The sequence below is a fragment of the Pocillopora damicornis genome, chromosome 11 (genome assembly GCF_964200805.1).
Source record: "Pocillopora damicornis chromosome 11, jaPocDami1.2, whole genome shotgun sequence".
Classification (NCBI taxonomy): Eukaryota; Metazoa; Cnidaria; class Anthozoa; order Scleractinia; family Pocilloporidae; genus Pocillopora; species Pocillopora damicornis.
In genome coordinates this window covers 15,148,905-15,160,913 of record NC_142680.1, presented here as the reverse complement: position 1 = coordinate 15,160,913, position 12,009 = coordinate 15,148,905, and the positions used below count along the sequence as shown (strand labels likewise).

Genomic DNA, 12,009 nt, shown 5'->3' with positions numbered 1-12,009 from the left:
AACATTCCATTTCACTTAATTGAGATATTTAGACCGAGATGTAATTGACATAGGCAATTTTCAGAGCTTTATTCAATACCCTCAGATTTTGTTTGACTCATGTCAACAATTGTTAACCACGTATACATAGTGTGGTATACCTGTGTTCGGACGCTCTACCAATGAGCTATGGTAGATTCGTGGCAGGCTATAGTGGACTTCAATGAACAAGCTTTTTGACTTGATTTTCTCTGAAAAGAAGGGAACAAGAAGCAAACACAAGCATATATTCCGAATTAAAAATAGCACAACTTTTTGTGTTGTTTGTAAGGCCAAAGTTAGTCATAAAATTCATCGAGATCAAAACATTATTCTTTAACCCTCAAGATCAAGTTAGAAATTCTCCCTTATAGCCTCTTAATCAGTTGAGAGAACTTGGCGTTCTATCAATTGAACACTTAATCTGAAAAGCTTGATCTTTTTCTGTATCTGTTTACTGGATATTATAGATGCATTGATATTGTAATGCATGAGAAATTACAAGTTAATTTTCAAGAATTGAAGCGAATATATCTGATAAATATAAAAAATATATATTGTTCATGTTATTCGCGTCGCTGCAGCACTAAAGAGGACAAGCCTGCAGGCAGACAGATCGCTAATCACATCAAGTGTTACGTTAAACGACGCAGTAAAACGAGATTATTCTCCTCTTGACCACACAGTGTGTAAACATAGGCATGCAACGCATGCAAGCGTATTGTGGGTAAGGATGGGCCACCAAATAATTGACTTTTGCATTTTTGTACGAGAAAAAAACAATTTCTTTTCAAAAGATTTCAACTAAAATATCGTTTAATGGAGAGCGAAAAAAAGCCCTTTCAATTCATTCGAAATAAACTCGCAAAGTCTTTTGCGGTCTATTGTCTTTGTTGTCCAAATAATTGTAAGCAAAATAAACTGCATTGGTGCAACACTCACTGTTGTCTCCTTCAGAGCCATTGTTTGGTCTCGTCACGCAACACGCTCTCTCTTCTCCCGTTGCAATAAGCGAACAAATGCTACGAGGGAGGATACGCTAACATGCAAGACCTCATTATTGGCATTTGGTCACGAGCGCTTCTTCGCCCGCGCGAACTTTTGAGGTCTTCAGGAACATGAGCGAGCGAGAGGTCTGTTCGGGCTTTGATAGTGATAATTAGTGCTAGATTCCCCGCAAACCTCTCCCCGACTTGTCTCACAATGCATACTCAATCTTGGCCCTCAGGGGTGGGCTGAGACTCACCACGCACCTGAAAACTTAAAATAGACACATGCTGCTGATTCTAATTCTAAATTTGGCTGCTTCACTATACAAAGCAATAAAGCGTTCAGAGTCAGAGTCGAGGTAAGTACGATATTTAATTGTGAATGTGCCGATGTGTTATTGCGACCTCTCATCAATTTTCCAATTCAAATTTCAGCGCCTTCATAATCAGAGCTGCTCTTACATAGACTATTATTATATTGATTAATATTCTTACACAACATGAATTGCCATAGAAGGACATCGTTTTTAATAAACTCCATCTTTTTTCAAAATTTCCTTTGTATCCCTTGGATAAAGAATATCTGACGCATCAACATCGGTACTTCTACCGTGTTGAGTCAAATTCGTTTCATTCATACCTATCCATCAGTTGGATAACAATCAAACCGTTTGTGTGAATTTAATCAAATGAACATGCCCAATCTGTGCCCTAAACGTCATGAGAAGTTTACAAATGCTAACATGATTTACACATTACATTTTACGCGGGGAGTCAGTTATCTTCGGCAAAAAAAGTTTTAAGATTCAAAAAGATGGTAACCGTTTTTAGTGTTCCCAGTGTAAACAGTTGGTGAAATAAGGCCATTAGAAATTGAAATTTTTTTCGTGAATATGTTCATCAAATGAGCAGAAATTCTTCTTCTCATAAAATCTCCGTTGGGTCCGGCTCTTCCAATGTTGTTTCCTTGGCCGTCCTTAGTAGCTTAACTTTTTTCAGCGTCAGTTCTAACGTAGAGTCACAAATCACAAAGTATTGCTAAATTTCAAATGATTTCTTGGCGGGGAAATCGAGTCTGTTTGATGATTTAACCTTGTGCGCTTAATTTGTGGGGATGAGGAGCGATTGATTTTCAAGTTCCTGAACGACTTTTTCTTTTTGATCTGAACAAATCGAGCTCAATCTTTATACTTGGTAACCGTTTTTCCCTCTTCGGTTCATCGATTTTTTTTTACCCATTTTACTTCTATTTTACAGAAGCTTTCACGTCTTTCTTACAATAGCTATTTGCATTAATCTTTGTTTTGTAGGGGAAGTCGTATTTCTGTTTCTTGCTTTGGCTTCATCGGTCATACGACTAGAATATCAAACAAGACAAGTTTCTCGTGTAAAAGGTTAGTAGTAAAAAAATAAATTTAGAAACAAAATTTCCCGCTTTACAAAACTGAAATGTTTTGCACTGGACATTCAAAGCCAGAAGATTTAACCTCCAAATAATCTTAGATTTTGGCAAAGATTTGTTGCTTAAAACTCGACTCCAACTGAACATAGTCTGCAAAATAAAATGATGAACTCAATTTTAAGCCTTTAACTTCCACGATCTTACTAAGTCTCCTTTGCAAATGTAACAAATATCTCAGTAAATATTTTTAGAAAATAAAGTGTTGCGTCAATTTGACACCGTCCAGCTGATAAGTTTCTTTATTCTCCAAAACTGTTGGCTGAAGAATATATTGATACTGTAGGGAGAAATTGTACGTTAAACAATTTTTTTCTTTTTTACGCGACGAATGAACGGAAAAAGGAGATTTTTAAATCTGAAATCTTTAAAAAAAAGAACATGAAGATGACATGTTTTTTATTTAAATTACGGGGAAGTTAGAAAGCGACGTAGTTCTGTTTTAGGTTTTCTAAATGATTCTTAGTTTCACCGATGAAACTTACCTTTTTTTCACCCTTGTCAGATTATCATTCATCTCTGTTTTGCAAGGAAAGCGTTATTTCATTTTTTACTCTCGGCTTCCCCAGTCATTCGATCCGAATATGAAACAAGATAAAACTCTTTGTTCAAGAGTAAACAGCAAAAATTAAGAAAATAACGGCTTACAGTCCTTTATCTCTCTCTCTCTCTTTTTATTTAAAAACTGTTTTTGGGGCCTGCTCAAATCAGGCGCAACAGAAATTGAATTCAAGGACAGCGATTTTTGATGTGGAAAGAAATGCGCTTCAATGTTTTTTCAACGACGCTATGGGCGAAACAGAAAGTCATATTGATATGTCTTACACCAAGAGATTATCAGCTGCAGTTTATAGTTTCTTGTCTTAGACCGATCAAACTTAGCACTTTGTTCTCACACGAGCTGCTTGCATTTATCTCTGTTTCTCGCCACTTTTGGTCTCATCACCCAAACAAAGTGTGTTTATTTTTGAAAGGGTTACCCGGCCAGCAAAAAAACCAAATTTAGTAATAGTTATTCTTTTCCCGCTTCGAAAAAACTTTTATTTCTGGTTTAAATTTAGCAAAATCAATGATAAGAAAGAGATAATTATAATTCCAAACAATCTAATAACATTTGTAGAGAGCTTCCAAATTGGAATCAATTTTTGATTTGGATTGCAAAATATTAAAGGTCTGCATCATTTTTAACTATTAAATTTATGCTACCATCAGAAATTCTTCCTTCTAGCCCCCTCACATTACCTTGTTTGTCAGTATGGAGACTTGAATGTTGTATAAAGAAAAAACCCTCGGCTGATAAGTATTCTCGTCGCTTGTTCACTGAATATTATGTTGATATTGGAAAGAGAAGGGACTTGTTCCTCACTTCTGTAACTTGAAAGTTTTAAAAATCGAGCAAAGAAAAAAACCAACTCTTATCAATGATATGTGAGCTCCATTATTTATTGAGATATCTTATGAGCAAGCTGTAATGCAAGTTCCGTCCGTATTCGGTTTATAATGATTACTTTTAACAGATAATTGTTCTACTTAATCTTACAGTAGCTCTTTGCATACTTCATTGCTTTGCAGAGAAAGTTTAAATCGGTTTTGTGATTTCGGTCTCCTAACTATCCAGAGATCTTTTATTTTTAAAGGTGAGCGGCGAAAAATTTATTTCATGAACATTATGCGTTAACATGTTTGGGATGGAAACTTGCTACTGATAGAGATAACACCCTCTGAATGATGAGTCTGTTTACTCTCAGCATTGCTAAATGGTATATTGATATTGTGAGGAGAAACAACAAGTTCATCACTTCTGTGATGATTGAAACTAAGAAGATCCCGTATGTTATTTGATGAATTTTATGAGCAACTTAGGAAACAATCTTTCTTCCATCTTAGGATTTTTTTTCTTATTTTGATGATTTCTTCTCACCAACCGTGCGAGTGAAATGTTATTACACCAGCTATTTGCATTTACGTTTGTTTGTCTGGGAAAGTCTCTTTCATTTTTTTATTTTTGTTTTCATTAGCCACACTATCAGGCACCAATGTAAAAGGCATGTTCTGTTTCCAAAAGGTGAGCTGTTCGTTTTCTTTAATTTCTGCGTTTTTTATTGCTTCCTCAGTTCATTTTCCATGAATGAAATCCATATATGTTATTTGCCGGCTGGGAGGTCCGTATGGTGAAAAACTGTGACCGAGGTCTTGAAAATACTGCCCGAGGCCGTAGGCCGAGGGCAGCATTTTCAAGACCGAGGTCACAGTTTTTCACCATACCGACCGACCCTTAGCCGATAAATAACATATTTATTGTTTTTAAACTTGACGAAATTCTCTCCGAAAGAACCCGAATGATTTAGGGCTGTTAATACGGCAAGATCTTCCATAAACTGAACAATTTTTGAGCGAGTAAATGGTAGTTAAAATAGAGGTGAAGCAAATTAAAGAGAGATGCCTCAGCGAAACATTTTCATTTCCGTAACGATAAAGGTGATTTAAAAGGCTTCCAAACAAACTTTGAAACATTATTTTTACAAGTATCTGTCACAATCTGACACCTGTCAATTAGAGAGCGCGTAAGAAAAAAAAAAGCATAAGAGCATTTGAAAAACAACGGAACTAGTTTGGCAAGGACTGTCACGACAATGTTTTCTTCAAAATCAGTCAATAATCTAACGGAAAGTATTATTCACTCTCATCGACGATTCATTCATGTACGAAGATTTACCTCTGTTCATTAAGTAAACGGCGAGGAAAGTAATTGTGAGTAAATTCAACTTTTTTATTTTGAAGTTGTGAGAGTTCGCTCGTTTGTTTGCTGCAATGGCGTGTGTAAATCTGGTCTTTCCTTCACAAAAACTAAATTCGAACGGCACACTCCAACGAGACACAAGGGAATTTAATGCGGCCTTTTCTCAAAAAATTCCTTCAGTTTCTGTTGTGTAATTTACGGTACAAATGTCCAAATTGAACGGAATTGGAAAGACTCACCGGGAGCCTATATTTGTTGTAGAACTTAAATTAAAACTTTGCTCGCTCTTTCTCTACTAACAATTTTCTCGAGAAAATTCAGATATTAAATTAAAGTTCCATCGTTCAGTTTAACTGTAATCAAATACCTCACGTTTTAACTTTCTGGGTACTTTTTGTGAACGATTAAAATTAATTGCAGACAGTTTTTAGGCCGCTTGTCAACCAACGTAATGACACTATTGTTTATACAAATTCATTCTGAAACCAATATTTTTCTGTCAACCAAAGTGATTTGAGAGAGAGAAAAGAGAGGATTCATAAGTTATTTATCGGCTTGAGGTAGTGACCGACTTGTTTGCTTTAAAATACTGCCCAGCCGGAAAACGAGGTATATTTATGAAAAATGACAACGAAAGTTGGGATGTACTCGGAGACTCACGAAAGCGTTACCGTGGCCCGTGGGCAGAGATAGGAAAATACTGACCGGGTAAAGAACCAATCAGATTGCAGGATTCGTTACCGTGCCCTCTAAAAAAAACAATAAACTTGATTATTTAACGACACAAAAAATTTGGAGAAGTTGGTAAATCAGTGACTGAAGTAACGCGCATGTAATTGAATGAAATAGAAAGATTTTCCTTCGCCTGAAAAACAAAGAATTTTGTAAGCGATTAAAACGCTGGGTGGAATCTTTGCTCTTTGCCCAAATTTATGCTGTATTAACCAAAAAATGTCTTTTTCAAAATAATTGATGGGTGGTTAATCATTGACGACACTTACATGTTCTAATTTCTTCATCTCAAATCTCAAGTTTCTAAGACTGACATGCCGGCTTGATCTCTATGGAACAAACGGTTAGAAATACCAACACAAATCTTGCACAAATATCTTCACCTAAGACTCACATGCTGGCTTGATCTCTACGGGACAAACAGTTAGAAATACCAACACAAATCTTGCACAAATATCTTCATCTAAGACTGACACGACGGCTTAATCTTTATGGGACAAACGGTTAGAAATACCAACACAAATCTTGCACAAATATCTTCATCCAAGACTGACATGGTGGCTTGATCTCTATGGGACAAACGGTTAGAAATACTAACACAAATCTTGCACAAATATCTTCATCTGGGCACAATTTAATATTTTTATACTTAGTTTAATTGTAGAATGTGATTTTTTTTTTGGTTGAAATTATGTCCATCAAATTTTCCACCACGCAACGAAACTAGATCTACGTCACATAGATGGATATCTCCGGATCGATTTAAGATATATTGATTTGCTTCGATTTGAAACAAATAAAAATAGAAATCAGAGCTGAGTAAGTTTGATGGAAGAAGAAATTGACGAGAAACGTACATTTCAGGAGGCAAATCACGCCCCTTATTGGTTCATAAATTCAGTAATCACGCTCGCCTTCTGTAAAATTTACGCTTCACATTTACTCGTCACGAGTGAATCCAAACATATCACGATTGGTAAATTAACCGCTGTTCCACTGGTGAAACTTTTTTGATAGCTGTATCCAAATCCCCTATACGATTGTTGTAATTTGAACCCGGATGATACACTGATCTGGTCTGACAAAAAAAGTGAAAAAGGAATGTTGCGCTAAGATATCTGTAAAAAGGAAGAAGGAAGACAACCACAAATTCCCTAAAACACTTTATAAACTCCAACATTTATCAGTGTTTCTTATTTTAAGCTTCCTTTTTTTGTTGATTCTTTCCTACGACAACAAACAGGAGAGAGCCGTGATGAGTAACGCTGCAGAAATCCTAAAATCAGTCCAGATAGGTTTAAATGTCGTCATATTTCTTCTGAACACTGATCGTGGCTTACGAGCGACTGAGTTGTGTAATGAATGTGTAATTTTACTTCAAAACCTTGACTCTGGTAGTCACCTTGATATCTCCGATATACTATTCAATGCGTACTACGCCATCTCTGGTTACGCAGATGCAGAAAGACATGCCGTCAAACTTCTTGACACATTTAACCATGCTTGGAGACTAATCTTCGATCTGGGAGACATATATATAGCACGAAGTCGGTTTGTAGAGGCAAAGCAACTCTTTAAAGGCGCGTTCACCATCATGAAAACAATTGGTCACAAAAGAAAAAAAGGACTGGCCTATGGAAGACTCGGATATGTCTGTGTTCGGCTTTGGCGAACATCAGAATGCTAAAGAATATTACGAGAAAGCACTTGCCATCGCGATAGAAATTGGCGACAGAGGAGGAGAAGGAACAACATACGGGAACCTCGGAAGTGTGTTTGATTCCCTTGGCGAATATCAGAATGCTAAAGAATATCACGAGAAAGCACTTGCCATCGCGATAGAAATTGGCGACAGAGGAGGAGTAGGAACAACATACGGGAACCTCGGAAGAGTGCTTGATTCCCTTGGCGAATATCAGAATGCTAAAGAATATCACGAGAAAGCACTTGCCATCGCGATAGAAATTGGCGACAGAGGAGGAGAAGGAACAACATACGGGAACCTCGGAAATGTGTTTGATTCCCTTGGAGAATATCAGAATGCTAAAGAATATCACGAGAAAGCACTTGCCATCGCGATAGAAATTGGCAACAGAAGAGGAGAAGGAACAACATACGGGAACCTCGGAACTGTGTTTCGTTCCCTTGGCGAATATCAGAATGCTAAAGAATATCACGAGAAAGCACTTGCTATCGCGATAGAAACTGGCGACAGAAGAGGAGAAGGAACAACATACGGGAACCTCGGAGGTGTGTTTGATTCCCTTGGCGAATATCAGAATGCTAAAGAATATCACGACGAAGCACTTGCCATCGCGATAGAAATTGGTGACAGAAGAGGAGAAGGAACAACATACAGGAACCTCGGAAATGTGTTTCATTCCCTTAGCGAATATCAGAATGCTAAAGAATATCACGAGAAAGCACTTGCCATCGCGAAAGAAATTGGCGACAGAGGAGGAGAAGGAACAACATACGGGATCCTCGGAAGTGTGTTTGATTCCCTTGGCGAATATCAGAATGCTAAAGAATATCACGAGAAAGCACGTGCCATCGCGATAGAAATTGGCGACAGAGGAAAAGAAGGTTCAGCATACTTAAAACTTGGAAGAGTGTACCTCGAGCTTAAGAAAAATCAGCCAGCTAGAGAACATTTGGACAAAGCAGTCGGCGTCAGTATTGCAATTGGTGACAGAGAACTGGAAGCAATGGCTAACGTAAGTTTGGCAAATGTCGCTGATTCTGTAAATGACAGGCAGAAGGCAAAAGAACATTGTGAGAAGGTGATCACAATCAGCAGAGAATGTGGCAATAGAAAGTGTGAGGCACAATTATACCTAAGCGTTGGACGTCTATCCCGATCGTTTGGTGAATATGATAAGGCAGCATATTATTTACAGAAAGCTCGTTCCATAAGCAGCGAAATTGGACACAAAATGATTGAGTTTCAAAGTCTTCTCAGTATTACGATGTTAAAGATATCGCAGTTAGAGGATGTGGAGGCAATGGAATATCTTCTGCAAGGTATTGAAAAATATGAACAAATCAGAAATCTTCAGAAAGGAAACAGTGGACTTAAAATTTCTCTGTTAGAGCAACACGGTACTTTTCCCTTCAAGTTACTCACTCACCTCCTTTGTAATACTGGAAAATTTCAAGATGCTCTCTATGTTGAGGAGCTGGGACGAGCAAGTGTCCTCGCAGAACTCATGGCAGACAAATACTCCTCTGAAAGCCACATCTCAGCTGATCCACGATCATGGTTCGGGATTGAAAACATCGCGAGAAGAGAAAGTAACTGTGTTTTTTTGTACATTTCGTATGAAGATCGGCAAGTTCTTCTCTGGGTATTGAAAGCAAATGGAGACATTTTCTTTCGAAAAACAGACGAAGTGAAAATAGACACTCTTATCGCTGAGCAAGTTTGTGAAGTGGAAGGAGTTTTCAAAAAGAGCGCCAAATGCTTTGGTGTTTTACCCACGGCAAACTGCGAAGACCGATCGCTGGATGACAACGTGACGACATCTCTTCATGAAGAGAGCCAAGCAAATTTGCGAGGTGACAAAACCAAAGATACCGGAAGAAGTCATCATTTGTGCTACGAGTGGATCGTCGCACCTGTGGCAGATTTGCTCACAGAGCCCGAAATCATCATTGTACCGGATCGTTTTTCGTACCGAGTCCCATTTGCTGCCTTGCGTGATGAACAAGGCGGAAAGTATTTATCGGAGAAGTACAGAATACGCATCGTCCCTTCACTGACAACTCTCGGTCTCATTCAAGAATGTCCAACAGACTATCACAGTCAAACTGGCGGACTGGTTGTGGGTGATCCTACGGTTGGCAAAGTGCAATACAATGGACATCTCACTGACATTATACCATTGTTCTTTGCAAGTAAGGAAGCAGAGATGGTTGGTCAACTGCTGGGTGTTCAGCCCTTATTGGGAAGTCGCGCAACAAAGCAGGCGGTTCTTCAAGCAATACCCTCAGTGAGTCTGATACATCTTGCCGCACATGGAAATGCCGAAAGAGGAGAGATTGCCCTCTCTCCTCAATGTACTACCAACAATACTCCACAAGAGGAAGACTACCTCCTGACAATGTCCGACATTGAAGGAGTTCAAGTGCGAGCTAAACTGGTAGTACTCAGCTGTTGTCACAGTGGGCGTGGATTGGTTAAAAAAGAAGGAGTTATTGGAATCGCTCGAGCATTCTTAGCATCTGGTGCACGTTCAGTGTTGGTAGCATCGTGGGCTCTGGAAGACAAAGCAACGGCGAAGCTCATGAAATGTTTCTATAAACACCTTGTGCGTGGAGAAAGTGCCAGTGAATCTCTTCACCAGGCCGTTCAGTGGTTGAGAAGCAATGGATTCTCCAAACCTTCCCAATGGGCCCCGTTTGTGTTGATGGGAGATTACGTGACATTTGAAAAAAGGGTAAGTCTGATTTTAATGAGCAATTTTCTACGATAAACCGATTAGCACACTGAACTTGTTCAGTTCACTTAGTTGTCGTAATTTCTTTGTTTGTTTTTTGTCTTTGTCTTTCATCCATAAAATGCCAGGAAAAAGAACTTGATTTTATCTCGCAATCGGAGCCACAATTTTTTTCACAGAAGCCTTTTTAAAATTGGCTTTGAATAAGCGTTTCTTTTGTATGCAATATACTCGGAAATAATTAGTCAAAGTCGATGCGATACTAAACGCTATGACGATGAAGGTAACTTGAGAAGCTGAAAAAGTTCACTTTATCTGTAAAATATCAACAAAAATAACAATAAATTAACAATCTTAAAGTCACTTTCGTATCAAACAAGGTATGTTCGACAAGTTTGGACAATCATATACCCAATGGCATTGAAGAAGAAAGTAATTTCTTTAATTGGAAATCTGTTCCGTCTACTTTAAAGCTGAAATAGTGACAAATTTATAATATTTTTTCAGGAAAGAAGAACTCGAGGAGGACAACAACGAGGCGGAGAAGAAATAGAGTGACTACTGATCCTACACAAAGATTCTTCTTCCTAAACATTGTCGTTCAATGGACACTGGTATTACTTTGCGAAGACATTTTTAATTTTTTTATTTAGTCAAGTAGTAGATTTTGCGTGCTTTTGTAGGCAGGGCTTAATCGAAAGGCAGCGACGATGAAACCTGCAATTAAGTTGTTTGATCTATTAATTATATTATCAAAAGGGAACTACAATAAATTCGGATGGGGAAACTGAACGCAGCAAATTAGCTCAATGTATAAAAATGTGAGAATGTTGGCAAAGTTTCGTCAAAACTCAAAATTAATTCTTAATTTAAATCATTATAATTCTGTTTTCAATTCTCCCGTTGGACGCACACGTGATCATTGAAGAGTGATTAAGACTGTTCACAGGTGCAGGAGATGATAACAAACTAACAGAAGAGGGAACAAAAAGTGCCGAGACACTGAAGACACAATCAAAAAAAAAAAAGAGAAGGTAATTATGTAAAAATCAGACAGAGAAGAGAAAAATGCTTGAGAATTACCGCGAAAATCAAACAGTGTTGAGAACAGGGCGCTACATGTTAATCTAAAAGTTAAGTGGAGAAGAGAACAAACAGAGTGCAATATACTAAAAGGAAAGTATTAACAAATAGAGAAGAAGATAAACGGTGAGCGAATTATTGAGCTAAAATTAGGAGAAAACATTGCGCGAGATACTAACGCCAAACAGAAGAGTGCAAACAGTTGGAAGGATATGAACGTGACAATCAGCCAGAATTAACCCTTTAACTCCCAAGATCTCATTGGTAATTCTCCCTACTGTCTGCCATAAAATACTTATGATTTCAATTTGGAGCATTTGGTATTGGATCAGCCCGTAGTTCCCTAATTCTCCTCACTTTTCTGCTTGATTCTGTGTTGATATTGTAAGGAGAAATTCTATCTTGGTCACTCATGGGAGTTAAAGGGTCAAGGAAAAGAACAGAGGGTTAGACTCTATAATACGAAAGAAATTTAAGTTGAAACAAACAGTGATGTAGATATTTAACTGGGAAATCAAACAGAGACGAGAAAAGCATTGTGAAAGATTT

General features: G+C 37.9%; 1 protein-coding gene across 1 annotated transcript; it reads left to right on the top strand.

Annotated features, from left to right (window-relative positions):
• The first annotated feature begins 7,587 nt into the window (after positions 1-7,587).
• On the top strand, positions 7,588-11,799 carry LOC149037758 (uncharacterized). The gene is made up of 2 exons (XM_089186384.1): positions 7,588-10,377; positions 10,885-11,799. Exons 1-2 carry the CDS (start codon positions 7,588-7,590, stop codon positions 10,933-10,935), a joined length of 2,841 nt encoding a protein of 946 aa, XP_089042510.1. The 3' UTR covers positions 10,936-11,799.
• The last annotated feature ends 210 nt before the right edge of the window (positions 11,800-12,009 follow it).